At 50.1% G+C, this 22,087-nt stretch overlaps 1 protein-coding gene across 2 annotated transcripts in view; it reads right to left on the reverse strand.

Annotated features, from left to right (window-relative positions):
- Window positions 1-14,224, reverse strand: part of MOCOS (molybdenum cofactor sulfurase) — a 50,189-nt gene extending 35,965 nt beyond the window's left edge. For both annotated transcript variants that reach the window (XM_021686106.1, XM_021686107.1), the window contains exons 1-5: window positions 13,853-14,224; window positions 7,530-7,619; window positions 4,484-4,550; window positions 2,710-3,351; window positions 452-528 (exon numbers count right to left, since the gene is read on the reverse strand). In XM_021686106.1, coding sequence (XP_021541781.1) covers window positions 452-528; window positions 2,710-3,351; window positions 4,484-4,550; window positions 7,530-7,619; window positions 13,853-13,994 — 1,018 coding nt within the window. In that variant the 5' untranslated portion in view covers window positions 13,995-14,224. The remainder of the gene's footprint in view (window positions 1-451; window positions 529-2,709; window positions 3,352-4,483; window positions 4,551-7,529; window positions 7,620-13,852) is intronic.
- Window positions 14,225-22,087: the final 7,863 nt, after the last annotated feature.

The raw sequence follows: 22,087 nt of genomic DNA on the forward strand, positions 1-22,087 counted from the left end.
AATCCTCGCCCTCTCAATTACTAGGTCCCTGACCCTGGGGAAGGCATTTAACCTCTCTGAGTATTAGCTCCTCATGGGCAAAGTGGGCTCAACATACAGCTCCCCCGTGTGACAGGAGGGAGGACCCAGCAAGGGAACGGCGGAATGAGGTCTCCGGATCTGTAACCATTCCCAGTCCAGGGACTATGAAGCTACTCATCTCCAATTTATAATATCTCTTACTCATTAAAATGTTCTTTTAACTGGCAAAACAACAACAACAACAACAACAACAAAGGCACCTCAGTCTCTTGCTCTTGCCTCAGAAGTCATTCTGAAGTTCTTGAGAATAAGCTTCAACTTCATCCAGGGTTCAGCAGCCAAGTGCCAGCCACTCACACAGACCCACGTCCTTACCTAAACCGTGCCCATTCCGGGAGCAAATGTGACATGGATGAAAGGGTCCACTGACCTGTGAGGCGCTCTAGAGCATCAAATCCATGTTTTAGTGCTATCACATCAAGGAACGAGATGGTGCCATCTTCAAACCTGTAACAGTGTTGAGGGAAACAAGGTCAAGCCGTGGCCAACTTCTCTGTGTGCGCTCTGTGGAGTGTAACAAGGTTCTGATTTTAGGCTTAGCCATAATCTCTGAATACCTTCTTTCTGCTGCCTAATAAACCACTGCTCGTTCTCCCCGTCAGGACAGAGGGCTTCGCACACCAAGACCCATGGGGCCACCTCTGGCCCTGACTTGCTCGGCAGCTTTCTTGGGAGAGGATGGCCACAGGGGTAAAGGGAGCTAAAGACAGTCACCACCTTGAGAAATGCTATCCTGCCCCCATGAAGATTTTGACAAAACCTCAAGTGCTTCGGGCTCTTGAAATGCTGCCCTTGACCCCAAAGAACACCACTGACAGGGCATCAGTTAAGCATGATCAATGTACTACATGTCAGTGATCCCAAACTCTATGGAACCACACATCATCTTGGAAACACTATCGTTCCAAACTCTATGGAACCCAAATATCATCTTTTAAACAGCTGAGTTCACAGTTTCAGAGGGAAATGGCATCCCAGGGAGAGATTGCAGCAAACACCCTGAGGAGGCCGAGGCGGGCACACTTCCCGAACGGTAAGAACATCAGTGCGGCCGGGAGTGAGTGTGCAATGAGCTGGGGGTGAGTTGGGAATGAGCTGGCAAGGTGGAGAGTGGTAGGAGATAAAGTCAGAGAACATCTACCTTGGGGAGATACCTTGTGTCTGAAGAGCTCTGAGCAGAGAGCAGGGACAGGATGGGACCCAGGCTTTGTCAAGCAGAGTCAGTCTTCAGACTACTGCAGGAGAGGGGGGAAGCTCGGAAACAGGAGGTTTCAGGGAGCATGGGGATGAAGGATGGTGACAAACGGCAGCCTCTGTGGGCCAGGCTGTGAGTTATCAAAGCAAGTTGAAGCTTTCAGTGGAAATATTATGCTTCATATTTTAATATGAAGCTTTAAGAATTAAAAGAGGGGCGCCTGGATGGCTCAGGTCATGATCTCAGTGTCCTCAGATCGAGCCCCTCATTGGGCTCCCTGCTCAACAGGAAGTCTGCTTCTCCCTCCCCTCTGCTGTTACCCACCCCCATACCCCGCCCCGCTTGTGCTGTCTCTCTCTGTCAAATAAATAAATAAAATCATAAAAAAATAAAAATAAAGAAGATTCTGTTTCTTTAAAAAAGAAAGAAAGAAAGAAAGAAAAACATGAGGTGCAGAGACCAAGTCACATGTCCATGTCCCCACAGCTAGTGTGCGGTAAAGCCAGGATTCCCCCGCCAGCAACCCAGCTCTGGGGCCTACACACTTGACCACTGACTGACTCTACTGCTGGGGACACGGCCCTATCTGCAGAACCCTGAGTCTGCCCCCGGATCTGGGGGGGATCTGACCCGCCTTCCCATCCAGGCCCGGGTCTTCTGACGCACCAGCAGGGTGACTAGCTCCCTCGCCCAATCCCATGGTGTTCCCCGATGTTGGCCCCGGCAGAACCCTCGGTCAGCTGTCATTTTCACCCTCTCCCGCCTTCGGCCTTATGGGCCCAGCCATCACCCCCTGGGAGAGCTCCTGGCTCCCCACGCCGCCTGCCCTGCAGCCTGAGGAAGAAACAGAAACCCACAAACCCACCTATGCCATTTGCCGGCCAGTAGCTGCCTGCCCTCAAAGTCGCTTTGTCACTCACAGGGCTCACACATGCGGCTGTTAACAGCGCCCCACACGTCTGGTGGCTTCTGAATTAACGGAATCTTCTTGCCCACCAGCTGCCGGGCTGAGCGGATTCTGCAGCTCAATCACCAGCTGGGCCGTCCATTCGCTAACTTGTTCCAAATGATGCCATCTTCTAAAGGACTGCTTGAATAAACTGCTGCACCTGTTGTCTGTGCTCTGGGAAAAGGCCTGGTGGCCCACCCTCCTTCCTCTCCTGAGAGCCCTTCACCTCTCCTGCCTGCAGCCCTCGTCCTCTCGTAGCTGTGGAGAAGCCCACAAATGGGGGCCCAGTTCACTGAGCCGCCTAGGGCACGCCCCAGCCAGCCTCCGCCTCCCAGATCTGAGCCCGGCCGCCAGCCTCCATCCCTGCCTCCAACTTCAAGCCCCCTGACCCCAGTGGCCAGTCTGGTCCCTTGCACAACCCTGTAGGTGACACAGGCCAGCCCCCTTGCTGAACTCCAGCCAGCCACTGCCACGGTGAGGTTACCTTTCAGCCACCGAGCGTCTCGGGATATAGAAGTCTTCTCCTGCAAGGTAGGCCGCGGCTGTGCCCCCTCCAAAGTAGGTTTTCTTCAGCAGAGGAGCCACACGATTATTCACCAGCAGAGCGCCCAGGCCGGTAGGGAATCCAAAGATCTTATAGAAGGAGAGGGGGACAAAGTCGGCCTGGTGAACCGACAGGTCCAAAGGGGAGGTGCTCACGTAGGAGGCTGCATCGAGCAGCACGAACCACTTCCCAGGCACGCTCACAGGGCACCTCCGCCCGGCCTTGACCTCTCGTATCCAGGACAGGGGGTATCTGGTTCCGGAAAAGTTACTCTGCGCGGGGTAACAAAACAGATGAGGAAGCTGGCAGTCGGGGTCACGGGCGGCCGCGTCCTGCGTCTCCGCCGACCACATGTCCTCTGGCCTGACCGGGACGGAGGTGACGTTCATGGCCATGGTGACCTTCCTCATGCCCACCACGGAGGTGTGGCTGTCGGTGAGGTAACAGAAGCGGCTCCCACTGCTCTCCGGGCCCGGGGACACCCACGGGAAGGCCTCTGCCACCAGCTTAAGAGCAGCCGTGCTCCCTGCCGTGAAAATCACGCTGTAGTCCTCCAGGGAGGTGTGGAAGTGCGCCAGAATCCTGGAAGAAGCACAGCGTCATGCCAACTCCGTGGTCTCCCTGGGTTCACATGCTCGGAGGCAGCTGTATCTCTACTACATAGGACCTCTCTCTCTGCCTTCGTATTTAGGAAAAAACCCAGATCAGCTTTGCCACAATGGCCAAGTGAGGGCAGGCGCAGAGCAAGCTGCACGAGGAAATGACAAACAGATTCTAATTGGCAAAAGCAGCTTCACCTCCCATGTCCCCACCCTCAATAGAGAAGATAAAAATCCACAGGGCACCTGGGTGGCGCAGTCGGTCGAGCCTCCGAGCCTCCGACTCTTGATTTCTGCTCAGGTCATGATCTCAGGGTTGTGAGATCGAGCCCAGCGTCGGGCTCCATGCTCAGCGGGGAGTCTGTTTGGGATTCTCTCTCTCCCTCTTCCCCTCCTGCCCCGTGCTCTCGCACTCTGTCTCTCTCTTTCTCAGATAAATAAATCTTTTAAAAAAAGATAAAAATCCACAACAACCCTTCTTAATCCTAGAAAACACTCTCTCCTTGGTCTGCTCTCTGGCTCTATCACAGCGAGGCTTATGTCACCAACTTGTTTCATGGTGCCTTTAATATTGGCAGCCCAGCATCTCTTGCAAATTGGAAATAACTTGAAATTATATCAACTCGAGTAACTTTAAGCACCACTTGGAAATTACTTACTAAAAACCGATTATTACATGTGGAAAAATATAAAGAGCTGTTTCAGGTGCACATATTAGTAAAAAGGTTGGGGAGGGAGGATGAACGGTGCCTAATGAAACATGAGAAGAAAGCCCAAAGGAAACGTTTTTCCTCTCTCTGAAAATGAGACTTAGGAAACTGGGTCCCTCCTGGTCACTCTGGCCCTCAGGCACTCTGGCGTCAGCCCCAAGCCCCATACAACAGCTGTGCACGCCTCTGGGCCACCCGCCTGTGCTTCGGGGCTGCCCCGCTCCTACCTACTCACTCTCACCTGCCCGCCCTCTGGCCCTGATGGTTGTCACTGGGCACGTAACCATTTAGCTGAACGTGATCGTCCTCAAACCAACTCAGAACCTTTGTGGGATGCGGCGGGTGGTAGGAAAGAAGCCCATCGTCCCAGGGGCGCCCACGCAGACTGGCACCTGTGGCACTCACCTGTAGCGTATGTGCTCCACGGTTTCGTGGGTGAGCCCGCTGCTGATGCTCTGGCTGTGAGGATTACCTGGCAGGTTACAGAGACAAAGCCATCAAGTCACGACTTCGGTTTCTGCTCCTGTGTTCCTCTGAAACCCTCTCCTCCAGTTTCTCAAAGAGTTAAGCACACAACTACTATATGACCCAACAATACCACTCCTATATCCTAAAGGGAAGTGAAAACACATGTCCACACAAAGATTCATGCACAGAAGTGTTCGTAGGCAGGTTTATTGGTAAAGCCAAATTCTGGGAACAACATGAATATCCATCAGCTGACGAACAGAGAGACAAGACGCCATATACCCACACAATGGGAAAATATTCACAACAGAAAAGAACAATCTACTGGCTATGTCATGAATGACCCGCAAAAACATGCTAAGAGGTCACATATTGTATGATTCCATTTATATGAAATGTCCAGTAAAGGCAATGGTATAGAAAGGGATTCAGAAAGTAGTGGATTAGTGGTTGCCTGGGACTGAGGGGGCAACAGGTATTAACTATAAATAGGCTTCAGAGATCTTATTGGGGGAATGAAAATGTTCTAAATGATTTATAGTGATAGCAGCACCACTTGGTAAAGTTACCAAAATCACTAAATTGTACATTTGAAATAGATGAATTTTATGATTTGTAAAATATAACTCAATTTTTCTAAACAATTTTTTAAAAAAAATAAACCATTCCCCGTAGAACGAGGTGGGATCCAGGAAGAACATTCTGGAGCTGTAAGTCGGCTCACAGGCAACCAGGCCAATGTAAGAACCTTTTCTGCAAGTTCCCTGACAGGGGATTCTGATAATTGCAGGGAACCGAGTGAACAACCTCAGGAGGCTGCCCTCTCCCCTAACCATGAGACAGAGCCATGAACGCCACTTAATCTAAATCCCCCTCCGTTGCCCTGTGTTCACACCCCTGCAACTGGCATCATTCCTGCAGAAACACACCTAATTCCTCCAAAATGTGAAGGGGGCCATCACATCTCTCCTTAGCTAACGTCTCTCCTCACTTCACTTGTCAATTTCTAGTTTTTCTCCCCTCCTTGGATCCCCCCTGAGTGTGTCCCATAGTATCATTACCTCCCTCAAAACACGGCCCCCAGACGGGGACACAGACCTCTCAAGGGGCGAGACGCGCAGGGATCAGGCACAAGTATTTCTCAGGAGCAGGACCACAGGCTCGGGACCAGAGGTGCACGTTAACGCAGTAGTGACCTTTTTTGTTTTAGGGTCTGTTCGTTTCTTTTCTCATACCATGCCATCGGGTCACACTGGATTTCTAGCCACTGAAGCTACCAATGTTCCTTTTCCATATGCACTAGTAACCAGTGGGACTTGGTACTTACCCTTACTGACTCTCAATGCCCTGGTTTTTAGCTCCACAACATTAGCACCACCTACAGTCTAGATGCTGTCACCTCTCAGAGTTCCCACAGTTATGACTCTTGAAAGGTTCAAGACTTGCAGATCTCTTTGCAAATCACAGACTAAGATCAAAATAAAGTCCCTCACTGGCATCTCCGCTAGAAACTATTCCCCAGATTTAAAGATCTGCTGGCTGCCCAGGATCTTAGTGTGGCACGACAGAATTGTCATGAACTGAGGGGGTCTGGTGCCGGCTAAGGGCTGGTGCTCTGGAGCCCAATGCGTGGAGATCCAGTTCCCCCAGCTTGGGTGCTTCCTGAGTGCGTGGCCATGGGTTAGCCACCTACTCTGTCTGGGGCCCAGTTTCCTCACCTGCAAAACAGGACAGAACCTATACCTTAGCTTGTCTGATAAGCTAAGTTTGCGGGGGAGAACGGAGGGGAGGGTGGAGCTCAAGCGTCTGCAGCAGTCCCTGAAGTGAGTGAGTGCTCAGGACACCAGGGCACTCACCGCTCTCACCCCTGCTGCATCTGCTACCACTGCCTTTAGTTCAGGCTCCCTTTCCAGGCTTACCTCCTCATCACACGCTGCCGTGACTGCCCATGCTTTCTAGAATAAACATCGAACTCCGCAGGGCACGTACAATGCCCCTCCCTACCTCTCCACTCAGACCTCCTCCACTCTCCGCCCCTTCTCTGTGCTCCGGGGTGACTTCCTGGAACCACTAAGGGTCTTGGTTCATGCTAGCACCTCTGTCTGGAATGCCCTTCTCCTCCTCTTTCCCGCGTGACTCCCTGCTCATCCTCCAGGACTCACCCCACTCCCAAGGCAGCTTCTTCTGACAGTCACACTGCCAATGCTGTGTCTCTGCAGCCACACCCCCCATGGGATCAGGGGCCTTTGGTTCATAGCCCTTCACAGGGCTGGTCATTTACATTTATTGGGAGCTCACTTGATTAAGGTCCTGTGTTGACTAGATCACAGCCCATGAAGACAGGGACTGTGCTTCCTCTGTTTTCAAGATAGCACCGTGCTCCCCATAGCAAAGTGGCTCAACAGACATTTATGGAGTGGAAGAATGGGGGCGCCTGGGTGGTGCAGTAGGTTAAGCGTCCAGACTCTTGGTTTCAGCTCAGGTCCTGATCTCTCAGGGTTGTGAGATCTGGCCCCACATCGGGCTCTGCACTCAGTGCAGAGTCTGCTTGAGGTTCTCTCTCTCCCTCTCCCTCTGCCCCTCCCCCCTGCTTATGCTCTCTCTCAAATAAATAAATAAATCTTAAAAAAAAAATGCATGAATGTCCTTTCCACCACCCCACCCTCTGCACTGTACTATCCCACAGGGTCATCCTGCCATAAACATAGCACCTTTGTACCTCTGTGCCCTTCTGACACTGACCCCTCCTTCTAGAAGTAAACTGTGTGTCCCTGAGCTAATTTTTCCTATCCAGGCAGCGCTTGCGTTATAGGGACTGACCCGAGGGCTTGCTGAACCGCCTCTCCCATGGGGCCCATTCAGCTCTGTGTGCTCAGCACAGTCCTGGTCTATTAATCTGACATTTGGTAAGCAGAGATATGTCAGCTGAATGTAGTTGGCTCCTATCAAGTACAAAAATCAGTTTTGGTGTGTTGTTCTTTACCATAAACATTTTCCATGAGATCATTAGTGAAGCTCGTGAGCTGACTCTGGGGGAACAGTGTGGCTCCTGCATGGTCAAGGTAGACAGTTCCTGAAAGAAAACAGAATAAAGCTGTGGTTATTTTTCAGACGTGTTCCACTCATTTCACCTAGAGCTTGAGCAGGGGGCACCACCAGGCTACTGACTTCTCCCAGCCTCTTGATAGGAGCTCCTTAATCCAAGTGGAGGCATGAGCAATGAAAGGTTGCACTTTCCACCTTGAATGACCTTTAGAGCCCGAGCAAGCCTTCCTGATTAGCCAGCTCTTTTGTGACCCTGGAACAACATCCCACACAGAGGAGGAGCCCAATAGACATTTGTGATTCACGACAGTAAAGCAATTTCACATTATGACTCACTTCCTCCCTGGGATTTCTTTGCCGCTTCCCTGGCAGCCGAACCCTGATTCTGATTTCCCACAGTGAATTCTATATCCCTCAACCCTAGGACAGCTCCGAGAGCTTCGGACAGTACTAGGATTGTAAATGATCTTTCTAGCCTCTCTCATCAACAGAGACAGACAAATTTAGATGAGAATGAGATACCAAGGTTTTCCCATCAGACGGTGGAGACCAGAAGGTTGGGTGACTCACCGTGTGGGTGAGGGTGCTGGAAAACAGGCCCACTGGTACATGGCTGGTAGGGGGCTACAATGATACAACTTTTTTATGGGCAGCAATTTAGCAATATCAGTCACACTTTAAAAAGCAAACCCGTGGGGCACCTGGGTGGCACAGTTGGTTAAACATCCGACTCTTGGTTTCAGCTCAGGTAATGAGCTCAGGGTTGTGGGATCGAGTCCCACATTGGGCTCCAAAATCAGCAGGGAGTCTGCTTAAGATTCTCTCTCCCTCTTCCGTGGTTCCTCCCCCGTGTTCTCTCTCTCTCAAATAAATAAATAAATCTTTAAAAAATAAAATAAAATAAAATAAAATGCAAACCCTCTTTGACTAGCAATCCCTCTTCAAGGAATTCATTTATAAATACCCATGGTTTGTGAAATGGCCTGCATGTGAGGACATTTAGTGCATCATTGTCTGCAATAGCAGGAGATTGGAAATGACTTAAATATCCATGAACATGTGTTTAAAATAAAGAATTCTTGTACCCCCATGTAGTACTTTATAAGGACTGACATGGAGCAAACTCTGAGATACACTTTTGAGAACATACAATGTGAATAGATTCATTCCTTCTTTCATTCACTTAAATTTTTGTTTTGTGCAGAATGAATTTTTTTGTTTCTTTTTTAACAGCTTTTTGAGATATAATTCTCATATCATAAAATTCACCCTTTTAGTGGTATTTTTAGCAGATTCACAAAATTGTGCAACCATCACCACTATCTAATCTTACAACATTTTCATTCATCCCAAAAAGAGAGCCCATACCCATTACCAATCACTCCCCAACCATCCAGCCCCAGTCCCTGGCAACCACTAATCAATCTACTTTCTGTCTCCACAGATTTGCCGATTCTGGGCATATCATATAAATGGAATCATACACTACATGGCCTTTTGTGTCTGACTTCTTTCACTTAGCATAGTATTTTTCAGGTGCATCCATATTTTCATGTCATTCCTTTTTATGACTGAATAGCATTCCATTGTGTGGACACACCACATTTTGTTTATCCATTCATCCAATGATAAATGTGGGTTGTTTCCATTTTTTGTCTATTATAAGTGATGCTGCCATGACTACTTATGTGCAAGTTTTTGTGGAGACATCTGTTTTCTCCCATTCGGCAGGTTGTCCTTTCTTGGTGGTGTCCATTGAAGCATAAAAGTTTTTAATTTTGATCAAGTCCAATTTGTCTATTTCTATTGTTACTATTGCTTGTAATTTTAGTGTCATAAGAAACCATTGCCTAATCAAAGGTGCTGGTGATTACTGCTTATGCTTTCTTCTAAGAGTTCTATATTTTTAGCTCTTATATTTAGGACTTTGATCCATTTTCAGTTAATTTTTGAATACAGTGTGAGGTAGGGGTCCAGTTTCATAAATCTTTTGCACGTGGATACCAGCTTCCCCAACACTATTTGTTGGAGACTATTCTTTCCTCTATTGAATAGTCTTGGCCTTCTGTTAAAAAGCAATTGATCATAGACATATGTGTTTATTTCTAGATTTACAATTTTACTCCATTGTTCTATGCATCTGTTCTCATACCAATACAATGCTGTCTTGATTACTGTTACTTTATATAAATTTTACTTACGTTACTTTTATGGGAAATGTGAGTCCTTCAACTTTCTTCTTTTCCAAAGTTGCTTTGGCTATTCTGGGTCCCTTCCATTTCTGTATGAATTTTAGGATCAATTTGTCAGTTGCTGCAAAAAGGTACCTGGGATTTTGATTGTAATGACATTCAATCTGTAGGTCAGTTTGGGGAGTATTGCCATCTTCGCAATATTTAGTCTTCAAATTCACGAATACAGGATGTCTTCCTATTGATTTAGGTCTTCCTTTATGTCTTTCAATGACATTTTATAGTTTTCGCTGTTTAAGTCTCATACCTCTTTTGATAAATTTATTCCTATGTATTTTATTCTTTCTGTTGCTTTCCTGTATTTCATTTGCATAGCTTTTCTTACTAGTGTATAGAAATCAGGTTGATGTTTGTATATTGAGCTTGTATCCTGTAACCTTGCTGAACTTGTTTTTTAGTTCTACCAGTTTTATATGTGGATTCTTTAAGGATTTTCTATATGTAAGATTGTGCTATCCACAAATAGAGATGGTTCACTTCTTCCTTTCCAATCTGGGCAACTTTTATTTCATTTTCTTGCCTAATTGTCCTGGTTAGAACCTCTAGTGCAATGCTGAATGGAAGTGCTGAGACCAGATATCCTTGTCTTCTTCCTGATCTTACGGGCAAAGCTGTCAGTCTTTCACCAGTAAGTATGATATTAGCTGTGGCGTTTTTTGTAGATAGCCTTTACCAGGTCAATTAAGTTTCCTTTTATTTCCTAGCTTCTTATATTTTTACATTATTGAGTATTTACTGTGTGCCCAGCACTGCTCTAAGTAGCGGAGACAGAGTAGACAAAAGAGAAGCTAGTATGAGAGTGACAGAGAAAGACCATAAACAAATAAACGTAAACTATGTCAGGTAAGAGATGTTATGGCTCAACTGTGTAATTAAAAAAAAAAAAACTGTACACACTCATATAAATACAGACAACAACTCAAAAGGCACACAGGACCCAAGGGGCAGGAGCTGACTCGGGGGCAGCCACCATGGCTGTGGCTGGACTAAGAGGGGTCTCCCTAGCCATTCTTTACCCTCCCTTGGCACATTTTGAGTGCTGTGTAAATGTACTACCTAGTCCAAAAAGTTAGTTCCCGGGGAACACCACATGCCTTGGCCACGGTCTTCTGCAGGGCCAGGAAGGCTTTTGGGAGAAGCCTGCTTTGGCCTTTGGTCCAGTAATTTTGCAAAACCAGGCAGCCATGTTAGATTAGCTAGAGATGTAATCTTGGGAGGAGTCAGCTAGCATCGTGGTTAACAGTGCGGAATCCCAGTCAACCAACTTGATTGAATCCTGCTCTACCACTAGCCATTCTGGGTCCCTGTTCCTTCATCTGCAGATGGGATGGGGGTTAAAAGAGTTGGTAAACCGAGCCCAGTTTAGTGCTTGGCACACAGTAACACTTCATGAGATTTGGCTATTATTAGAAGAATCAGGCAAATGATCCCCAAACCCACTGGCATTGGGTCTTCAAGAAGGAAATTCCAGGGTCTCTTCTAGATCATGCTTCTTCAGTTCTCAGTTCCACATAGGGTGAGTGGCCATCCACTGGCACCCTGAGACTTCAAGAACCATTTGAACCACATCTGAAAATTCAATAGGCTCCCTTCACCAAGACAAGGGAATTCCCATTCCATTGGTTGGGCAAAATATTTCAGCATTTGAAGATTAAGCATGTAATTATCTAGAGCTACCCCTTAACAAGATAAACTCTCAAACCCGCACAAAAACTATGAGGGGAAGGAGGAAGGGGAAAGGAAGAGGAGGTGAAAGTTATGTTATTTTGTTTTGTTTGTTTTTCCCTGCCCCATGAGAGAAAAAAAAGTGGATATGTTCCAAGATTCCCAGCTGTGGGAAGGGTGGATTTAATCCACAAAATGTCTATTTGAAGTCTTAATGTAGAGGAAATGCTAGGAACTTGCACTAGATAGATAGAGAGATAGACAGACAGACAGAATACAATACAGTAGATGTTAAAGGGGCTCTGAAGGCCAGCCTCAGATCCTGGCTATCACATTTAAATTTTCCATTTAAGGGAAAAGGTGCTGCCCTCTGAGGGACACACGTGAAACAAGTAGGGGCCCAGAACATACCTCTACTTTCCCAGGGGAGTGTTGAGGGGAGAGGTCAGCCAGTGATGGGTGTGAGGGACCAGAGTTGGAGGGATTAGGGGATTAAGCAGGTGTGGTGCAGAAATAATTATGGACTGCACGCTAACAGCCTCTGGGATTTGCTTCAAAAGAATGGGGAGCCTCCTTCCCTCCCTCCACACCTGTGGGTGTTCATTGTACCAGCCTACTTCTCGGGTGGAAATTTCCGAAATAATACCTGTCAGGGACGGCGGGCAGAATCGGAGGGGTGAGGTGCTCCTCCACGTGAATGTGCCACTGGGAAGAATGGGGAGGTAGTAGAGAGGCCCCAGAAGGTCCCCTGTCTCCCTCCTGAGATTCCCTACTGAAGTACAGACAGGAGACACACAGAGAGGAGGCCACAGCCCTGCGAGCCCCCAAAGGGACAAAATGGTCACTACCCCAAACATGAGGGAATGACCCAGAAGAGCTGAAATCAGCTACCTGATTAATGAACCGTGAGATCGCTATTGCTGTTTTGCCACAAGCTGGGGCGCAGTCACAGTTTTTCATCTCGACACAGTAAGTACCCCTCAAATCCCGGTGCCTGCTGCCGCCACCATGCCCACTTACCTTCCGTCCCTCCCTGCTCCACCCGCAGGCCGTTCTAAGGCTCCAGAAGACCCTCACAAGAGGTCCGTGGCAAAAGAGTGAGACCCCACCGGTGTGGGAGCCCTCCTGCCCTGCAGCAATGGCTGGGCAAGGCCATGGGGCCAGGTGGAGCTCGATTTAAAATTTATTTATTTTTAAAGATTTTATTTATTTATTTGACAGAGAGAGAGAGAGACAGAACAAGCAAGGGGAGCGGCAGGCAGAGGGAGAAGCAGGCTCTCCTCAGAGGGCCCGATGCGGGGCTCGACCCCCTGACACTGAGATCATGACCTGAGCCGAAGGTAGACGCTTACCGACTGAGCCACCCAGGCGCCCTTCGATTTAAAATTAACCAGCCCAGGGGGCGCCTGGGTGGCTCAGTTGGTTGAGCGACTGCCTTCGGCTCAGGTCATGATCCCGGAGTCCTGGGATCGAGTCCCACATCAGGCTCCCGGCCGGGCGGGGAGCCTGCTTCTCCCTCTGAACCTCTCCCCTCTCATGCTGTTTCTCTCTCGCTCGCTCTCTCAAGTAAATAAATAAATAAAATCTTAAAAAAATAAATAAATAAATAAATAAATAAAATAAAATTAACCAGCCTGTTCTGCCTTGCGGAAATCAAAGGGACGTTGTGATCCCGGTCTTCGTGTCCAATTTACAGGCTCGTCCTGTACTAAAGCTCACACTGCACGGTTTGCGAATGCGAGTGCCCCAGCGAGCTAGAGTTCGGAGGCATTGTTCTGACTGCACGAGGGAGAAAAATGAGGCTTCGAAAATAAAAGATGCTGCGAGCTCAGCCTCCAGAGGCTGTACCTCTCGGTCCCAGCCGCGCGCGCCCCCCGAGGCGCGGTCCCAACCCGGCGCACGGTCCAGCCACGCACTGCACCCGTCCGCAGGCGAGCACCCGAAAAGTCAGGGGCGCCGGACATTCCTGCATTCTGCAACCGTGGCTCCAGTCGGACCTTTAAGCCGGGGGTCTCGTGGCAACCGAGAGCAAAAGGAATCCCTAAGCCAGACCCGCGGAGGGCGAGGACAGGTGAGTAGGAAGCAGGTTGGCGCTGCACGACGGGAAAGTCTAAGGAGCTAGAGGAGCAAGAAGTCTTGGGCTGCAGGTGGGACCTCAGGGAGCCGGGTCCACGAAGCGGACGCGTGGACACGTCCGTTCAGGTCTTTCGATCCAAAATGTATCCCAAATAAGGTGAGCTGCTCTCACCTAGCGCCACAGCTCCTTCCACGTCAGTTCCAGAACACAAGCGCCCCCGCCCCGTCCTCCCTGCCCACCCCACACAGGTGGCCCGGACGGCCTCACCTGCCAGGCGGCTGAATTCCCGCTGGCGCAGCTCCCGCAGGCTGCCCGGGCCATAGCCATAGGCGAGCGGCTGCTTGCTCGACTCCCGGAACCGCGCGAAGGCCAGCAGCTCGGCACCCCGGGGCGCCGCCCCGCCGGCCATGACCCAGGGCCGCCCGCCGCGCCGTCCAGGCCGCCGGGCCGGGGGGAAATGCCGAGGCCGGCGGGCGGCGACTCCGCCCCCGCCGCACCTCCCGGTCCTCCAAGGGCACCTGGTCCGCGGCCGAGGGCGGCGCCTCTCCGGGCGGCCCCGCTTGCCAGCCGCGCTGACTCACGGAGTTTCACTTCTTTGCGGCCCTTTGCCTGGGGGCGGGGCGAGGAAATGCCCGTTTTCGTGATCTTTTTAAACTTCCCAGTGGAGCCCACGGAGATGCCGCCAAAGACCCGTGGAACACGAAGCTCTCGTTTATCCATGGTCCCACGAAGAGGCTGGTGGCAGAAGTAACGCCCTGCTTTTTCCTGCGAGGCATCCTGAAACTTGGCGATCCTCCTGGCCCGGCTCTCCCCTGTCTCCCCGCACAGCACCCAGGACTCTCACTGTCGGCGGCGGGACGCTTGTGGGCGTGGCGTTGGCAGGGAGACTTCTTGCTGCTCCCCACTGGGGTGTGTGTTCGGCGTGTCTGAAAATGCGGCTGAGCAAAGTGTGGAAGAGGATAAAGGTTGGGGATCCGTGAGGTTGGTTAAAACGGTCTCCGTGGCTGCGCACCGTCGAGACGGTAGCTCGGATGCGACTCCTACGCCTTGGGCCTGCAACGTGGGTGCCGGGGTGAGAGCGGCTCTGTCCCGGGGCACCGCTGCCTCAGTCCTGAGCGGCAGGCCAAGGCCGGGTGTCGGAAGTGCGGACCGGGTGCGGGAGCGAGTGGACAGGTGCACAACGCGGGGCCCAGGTACGAGGCAGGGAGAACTCAGCTGCGATCCCAGGGTCGGGGCCCGCTTCGGAGGATGGAGTGAAAGATGACCAGGTAATGGAGGCCCAGGCGAGGTGCCTGGTGTGGAACCAAGGTAGGGGGCTTAGTGTAGAACCTAGCGTGGAGGGGGACAAAGTGCCGGGAGCCAGGTGAAGTGCCTCAGATGTGGGCCCAGTGGGGCGACCGACCCAAGGCGGGGTGGACCACTGGCTTTAGAAGCATACCGTGGCGGGAAGAGGTGGGAAGGGCGCCCATGCCACAAGCTCACCCCTGCGCCGCAGCCAAGCCTGCTGTAGCCCAGTGCGGGTGCTTCAGGCCCTCGGGATGCGTGATGATGTCCAGGCAGATCCCTGGGTCCAGACTCTGCCTGTATAAAAAGCATCCCGAGGGCTGCAGCTTGGCCCAGCTTGAGAGCCACCAGAGGGCCAGGCAGTGTTGCCCCTCCTGGCCCAGCCCCCCAGGACCAGGCTGCAGTGGGGCGGGGCGCAGGGGGTGTCTATAAGGCCCTGGCCAGAGGTTCCCCATCCTGGGGCTGCAGCTGTAAGAGCCAGTTCCCTGGGTGCCCCCATGCTCAGGTGGTCTCTGCCTGCAGGCAGGTCCGGCTCATCCTCCTCACCGCCAGATTTCCAGGTCCTTACTGGACAAGCATTCATACTTGTTCTGGAAGGAATGAATGTATTCATGAATGAATGCCTGAATTTGCTCATTGGCATCACTGACCACCCCCATCCTCTCCTGCGTACCTTCTGCCCACACTTGGAGCTAGAACCTTGGGCACTGGTGACATCTTGACCCCTCTCCACTGCACTCTCTCCTGAAATGTGACTTGGCAACCATAACAAGAGCAGGTATGCCCTGGGCACCTGTTCACCGTTACCTGCACTCATTCTTCCACAGTTAAATAAGCAGATCTATAGGGTGGCTCTTACGGGGGAGAAGCTAAGTCACAGAGACGTAGAGTAACTCCCTCAAGAGCACACAGCTAGAAGGTAGACAAGTCAGCTCCTGTGAAATCAACTTCCAGGTTGGTCCTCAGGGCCTCTGTGGTCCTCAGGGCCTCAGTTTCCCCATGTCTAAGTTGGGAGAGGGCTGAGAGTTGGTCCTCCCAGAGACTGTCCAGTGTGTATGCCACTCACCCCTCCTTCAGTGCTCTTCTTCCCAGGGATGATCTCCTCCAGGCGAGGTTTTCAGGCATTAACTTGCAGGAATCGCCTGGAAGCCTATTAAATACAGATCCCAATTCTTTAAGTTTGGGTTGGGGCCTGAGGTTCTGTGTTTCCATCGAGCCTGGGTGATGCTGTTACTCAGGGCCTTGAACTACACCCTGAGGAATGAAAGCCTTCATTATTTCCCTAGGAATGTAAGGAGTACCTACCTCTCCTCAAGATGTTCTGTGGCCAAGTAATAAATCCCAGCTCCACCAGGGTGCTGCTTTGGGACAAGCTTGCCCATTGAATCATTTGAATGGGCCAGCTCAGTGCAGATCTCTTTTTTTTTTTTTTAATTTTTTATTTTTAATCGTGGTAAAGTATACATAAAATTTGCCGATTTAGCCTTTTTTTTTTAAGATTTTATTTATTCATCAGAGAGAGAGCACAAGCAGGGAGAGAGGCAGAGGGAGAGGGAGAAGCAGACTCCCCACCCAGCTGGGAGCCTGACATGGAGCTCAATCCCAGGACCCTGGGATCATGACCTGAGCCGAAGGCAGACGCTTAACCATCTGAGCCACCCAGGGACCCCCGACTTAGCCATTTTTAAGTGTACAGTTCAGTAGTGTTAAGTATATTCACATTGTGTGCAACCAATCTCCAGAACTCTTCCCCTCTTGCAAAACTGGAACTTCCTGTCTTACAAAACTGAAACTGTTTCTGTCCACAAAACAACTCCCCACCCCACCCCACCCAGCAACCACCATTCTATTTTCTTTCTCTATAAATCTGGCTATATTCGTGGAATCATACAGTATTTGTCTTTTTGTGACTGGCTTATTTCACTTAGCATAATGTCCTCAAGATTCACCCATGTTGTACATGTGTTAGAATTTCCTCCCTTTTTAAGATGGAATATTCCATTGTGTGTATACACCACATTTTATGTATCCATTCATCCACTGATGGACACTTGGCTATTGTGAATAGTGCTGCTATGAACATGGGTGTACAAATACCTCTTTTGAGACTCTACTTTCAGTTCTTTTGGATATATAACCAGAAGTGGGATTGCTGGATCATGGGGTGGTTCTATTTTTAATTTTCAAGGAACCGCTTTCCATTAGCAGCTGCACCAGTTTTCATTCCAACAGAGCACAAGGGTTCCAATTTCTCCTCATTCTCACCAATACTTATTTTGGTGTTTTTGGTTTTTTTTATAGTAGTCATTCCACTGGGTGTGGAATTCCACTGGGTGTGGAAGTGACATCTCATGGTGGTTTTAATGTGCACTTCCCTAATGATTAGTGATGTTGAGCATCTTTTCCTGTGCTTTTTGGACATTTGTATGTCTTCTTTGGAGAAATGTCTATTCAAGTCCTTTGCCCATTTTTTCAAATCAGTTGCTTTTTGGTTTTTTGTTTTTAATTGTTGAATTGTAGGAGTTCTTTATATATTCTGAATATTAACCCTTATCAGGTAATAATTAGCAATATTTTCTTCCATTCAATAGATGGCCTTTTCACTTTAATTGTATCCTTTTATGTACAGTGCAGAACTCTTGAAGATCATTAAAAATCACTGAACTACCATTCAGTCAAGAAATATCTTTGGGGTGCCTGGGTGGCTCAGTCGGTTAAGCATCTGCCTTCGGCTCAGGTCATGATCCCAGGGTCCTGGGATCAAGCCCCACATCGGGCTCCCTGCTCAGCAGAGAGCCTGCTTCTCCCTCTCCCTCTGCTGCTTTCCCTGCTTATGCTCTCTCTAATATATAAATCTTAAAATATATATATATATATATATATATCTTTAAGTTCCTGGCTCTGCCCAGGGCACCACATGCTCAGGAGGATGGGAAGAAGGATTATGCTTACGGAGCCATGTAGGGAAATGAACATCCAGCCACAAGACCATGTGGCCTGAGTGCCCCACCACTGCTCCAGGATGCAGGTGTAGAATTGCAGGGGAGAGGAGCAGAGCTACTTCCAACTAGGGAGTTCAGGGAAGGCACCCTGAAAGAGCAAGCCTTTGACCTGAGCCATAGCAATGAGCCTATGAAGGGAAGGAGAGTAGTAGGGGACGCCCAGAGGCTCAGCCTCTAATTGACACCCTCAAGTTTATTTCGCCAAGATCCCCCAGGCCTCTCCTGCCAGAAAGACTGTCAGAAATCAGACTGCACATTCTTACCCTGCCTCATGCAGAACCTCCTGCCTCCATCAGTGAAATGTCTTACACAGGTTCATCACTCAGTGGGCTCCTGGGCCCTGTGCTGTGGGCCTGCCACTGCCTTGTCTGACCCGGCCCGGCTGCCAAACCTGGGGCCTTGGAGGAGCCTGAGCCAGTCCATGCAGAGGTCCCAAGAAGCTAGCTTCTGCACCCAAAATTTAGAGCTTCGTAGGGAAACAGCTCTTCAGCTCCTACTTACAGCCCTCTCTCACCTTGGAACCATGAAAAATATGTACCTACAGGCCGGATTGGGCAGACATGAGAGACAGCCCTGATTTTGCACTTAAAATCTCTCCCCCTGGGTGAGGCTTTGTCCCTGGTCCAGCCTACTGAGCTTGGATGAGATCTCCCCCAAACCCCTTGCTCCCATATTAACAGACTTCTATAGGACCCTACCTCCAGGGTCCTCTGGCAATGGACTCCATTTGCAAAAAATCTCCACTATACAGAAGGCATTCATTCACGTATTCTTCAGACACTCGGTAAAAGTTCAATGGGTACCTGTCAGAATTGAGGGCTGTAGTGGTTGAAGAAGGCAAGGTTGATTTGGGGGTAGGTTTTGGAAGGTTGTTAAGTCAGACCAAGGGACTGGAATTTCATTCTGAAAATTTTTGAGCACAAAAGTGCTCCGAAGAGGTGATTTAGGTAGCTCTGTCTAATGGCCACGACCAGGCTGGATGGGGTGCTGAGAACTGGGGGTAGGAGACCAGCTACAACCTCCTGCGACCTCCAGGCTTGAGTCACTGAAGAGGAAAGTGGGCGCTGGCAGGGGCATCCCCCAGTGCTCACTGGTGAGCTGCTCCCTGCGAGCAATGTGCTCAGGCCTGGGAAGCCAGCAGGCAGTAAGACAGCCCGTGTGCCTGAGAGGCCCCCAGTGAAGGAGCTCGGCCAGCAGCTAGATCATCCCCTCCACCCTGCACAGTGCTGGAGACGGGGGCTGCCCAAGGAGGTTGAGCCTGTAAGGGAGAAAGTCTCCCCAACCCGGGACTCTAAAAGTCCTGAAGAGAAGGTGAGGTAGGGAGGGCAGCACTCCATGCGCAAATCAGAAAATTACAGAAACACGACCTTCAGTGAGGCTGGGGCATCGGCTGTGGTTGTGCGGGGATAAGGGGTGGGGGCAGGGAATGACGAAAGGGAGGGGGCCCAACTCTGCAACCAGGAGGGACAGGAAGATGCCAGGGAATCCCTATAGGAGAGTGGCTGTGTCAAAGGTGGGCCTGACATCCCAGCAACACTGAGGAGAGGCGTGCAGGGAGGCTGGCCAGAAGTCCTGGCAAGGAGCAATGAGGGCCCAGATGGTACAGAAGTGATGGAATTCACTTGGGGACTGAGGGCAGACTGGCTCAGGTGACTCAGCATTGTTGGGAGTGGGTGCCTTGGTGGATGCAGGGCGGGGGCTCGGACAAACGCAGACAGCCCGGGTCAGGACATCTAAGTGGAGATTGGGGCTCAGGGCTCAGGAAGGACAGTGTCAGGGGTTGGAGACACAACTCATGGGAGAGGCTTGTGGAAAGGTCACTCCCTAGGCTCTGAAGTGTTCAGGGAGAGGCGGAGCCCCGGGCAGAGCAACATGTACGGGTGCCGGCCTCCATGCCACTGACTGGTGAGAAGGTACAGGTGGAGAGATGGGGGGCCAGCCAGAGGAGAGCACCTTGGGGTACTGGGGCTGACAGGCCGGTCAGGACAAGGGCCAATCCGATCAGTGACTGTGCTTAGAGACAGTTTGGTTAGCTTGGTGGGGATGGAAGCTCCATTATAATGGTCAACTTTTTTTTGTTTTAGATTTTATTTATTAGAGAGAGAGAGAACGAGCAGGGGGAGCAGCAGGGGGAGAGGCAGGCTCCCCACTGAGCAGGGAGCCCAACATGGGGCTCGATCCCAGGACCCTGGGATCATGACCTGAGCTGAAGGCAGACGCTTAACCGACTGAGCCACCCAGGCGCCCCTGTAACGGTCAAGTCTTAAACAGTGAGGAAGCGTAGAGGTTTTCCTACTGGCTAACCCCCGAGGCCTCTTGATCCTGGAGGTATTTGGGGACTGAAATTACGAGGGATCAAATTTCCTGCCAAGTAGTTGGGATGAAGGGAGGGTGTTTCAGAGGCTAAATTTGGTTTGGATGGTGAATTTATTATTTCCTGCTAGAGTGAAAAGCATCCTTCTGTAACAATGAGAACCTGCTAGCCGACACTCTGAAACCTGAGAAATGAGAAGAGAGTCTGCAGAGGAGAGAGACAGCATCGGAGCAGGTTTCTCTCCAGAGCCTGCCAGAGTAGAAGTTCTGGGAGAAACAACTTGAAAGCAGTGGAAAGGAGATCAGAAACCCCAGGAAGCTCCCTCCCCTACAGGGACAGGAGAGCTTTTCTGTGAATAGAAGCTAAAAGGGCAGTTTGGAATCATGAACAAGGCTCTATTATATCTAAACCCATAATGTTCAAAACAACAAAACCCCACCGGCCAGTACTAGGCAGACCACTGGAGTGACAGGGTGGGTGGACCCAGACGGGCTACTTTCCTGAGGCTGTTTTCCTGGGGTCTCAGCTTCTCCCTGTGTTCATTCAGGGGCAGGTCCGCTGGGCAAGCCCCTCAACCCCCGCCTTGGTGCCTTCTGCGTTGACACCTTCCCTCCTGCTCTTTGGCCCCTACCCCTTTATGCCACCAAGACAGGGAGAGGATCTGACACCAGTTATTCTATTTACTGACTAGTGGATTACACTGAATCCTTCCTCCACCAGCCAGCCATCTGTGTTGTCAAACTTACTCATCCTTAAATGCAGCAAATATTTGACAATACACCGCTAGACACACACGCTGTGCTAGATGCTGTGGAGAGCTAGAAAACAAATCTGATGCCCCATGTTTAGGCTGTAGTAGGCTTGTACAGTGGGAGTTCGTTGGTTGCCTACCCAGCACCCACTGCCCCTCTGACTTTGCTTTGGAAAACCACCCCACATAGAGCAGCCATGTGGTCCTAATGGGATGACCCTGCCTCTAACTCCAGAGTAATCCATGGCTCTTGCCACATCAGATGGGCAGGCCTAAGCCACTCAGTGTGTGGGTCCCTCCCCCCACCGCCCATTGTGATTAGTTCAGGATGTTTGGGTCAGAGTAAAGCTAGGGACTTAATGTTTAATTTATTCCCTTTGATATGAGCAAGGCAATCTGTAACTTCAACAGCTGCTTTCATCCATGGGGGAGGGCAGCCTTGGAAGAAAGCTGACCCCTGCAGAGGTCAGCTGAGAGTAGAGAAAGGGTCACAGTGCCTTGATGAAACCTTACTTGAATTCTGTCCTACCGCTGGATTGTTTTCAGTTATGTGAGCTAGTAATTCCCTGTATCATTTTGAGGCAAACAGAAAGAATCTAATTGACATAATGTAAGATAGATGTAAATAAAAGATAGGGAATGAGAAATGTGATTAAAAATGATAATACTGTGTGGGCGCCTGGGTGGCTCAATTGGTTAAGCAACTGCCTTCGGCTCAGGTCATGATCCTGGAGTCCCGGGATCGAGTCCCGCATCGGGCTCCCTGCTCGGCGAGGAGCCTGCTTCTCCCTCTGACCCTGCCCCCTCTCATGTACTCTCTCTCATTCTCGCTCTCTCAAATGAATAAATAAATCTTTAAAAAAAAAAAAAAAAGATAATACTGTGGAATTTAGAGAAAGGAAAGAATACTTGAAACAAGGGGATTAATAAAGGCTCTATGGAGGTGAGCTTTATTTAACCCTAACAGTTGGTGTCTTATTATATATATCCAGACCCTGAGCTAGCATTTTTCATATGCTAGCTCATTTAGTCCTCAAAACAACCCTACAAGGTACTTGCTTTTTACAAAATGAGACTGTTCTTTCTTCCAGAATGAAGCACCTCAATTCCCAGCTGAACATGTGGCCCCTACAATAAAAAATTTTATTTCC

This window comes from Neomonachus schauinslandi, chromosome 14 (genome assembly GCF_002201575.2).
Source record: "Neomonachus schauinslandi chromosome 14, ASM220157v2, whole genome shotgun sequence".
In the NCBI taxonomy this organism is placed as follows: domain Eukaryota; kingdom Metazoa; phylum Chordata; class Mammalia; order Carnivora; family Phocidae; genus Neomonachus; species Neomonachus schauinslandi.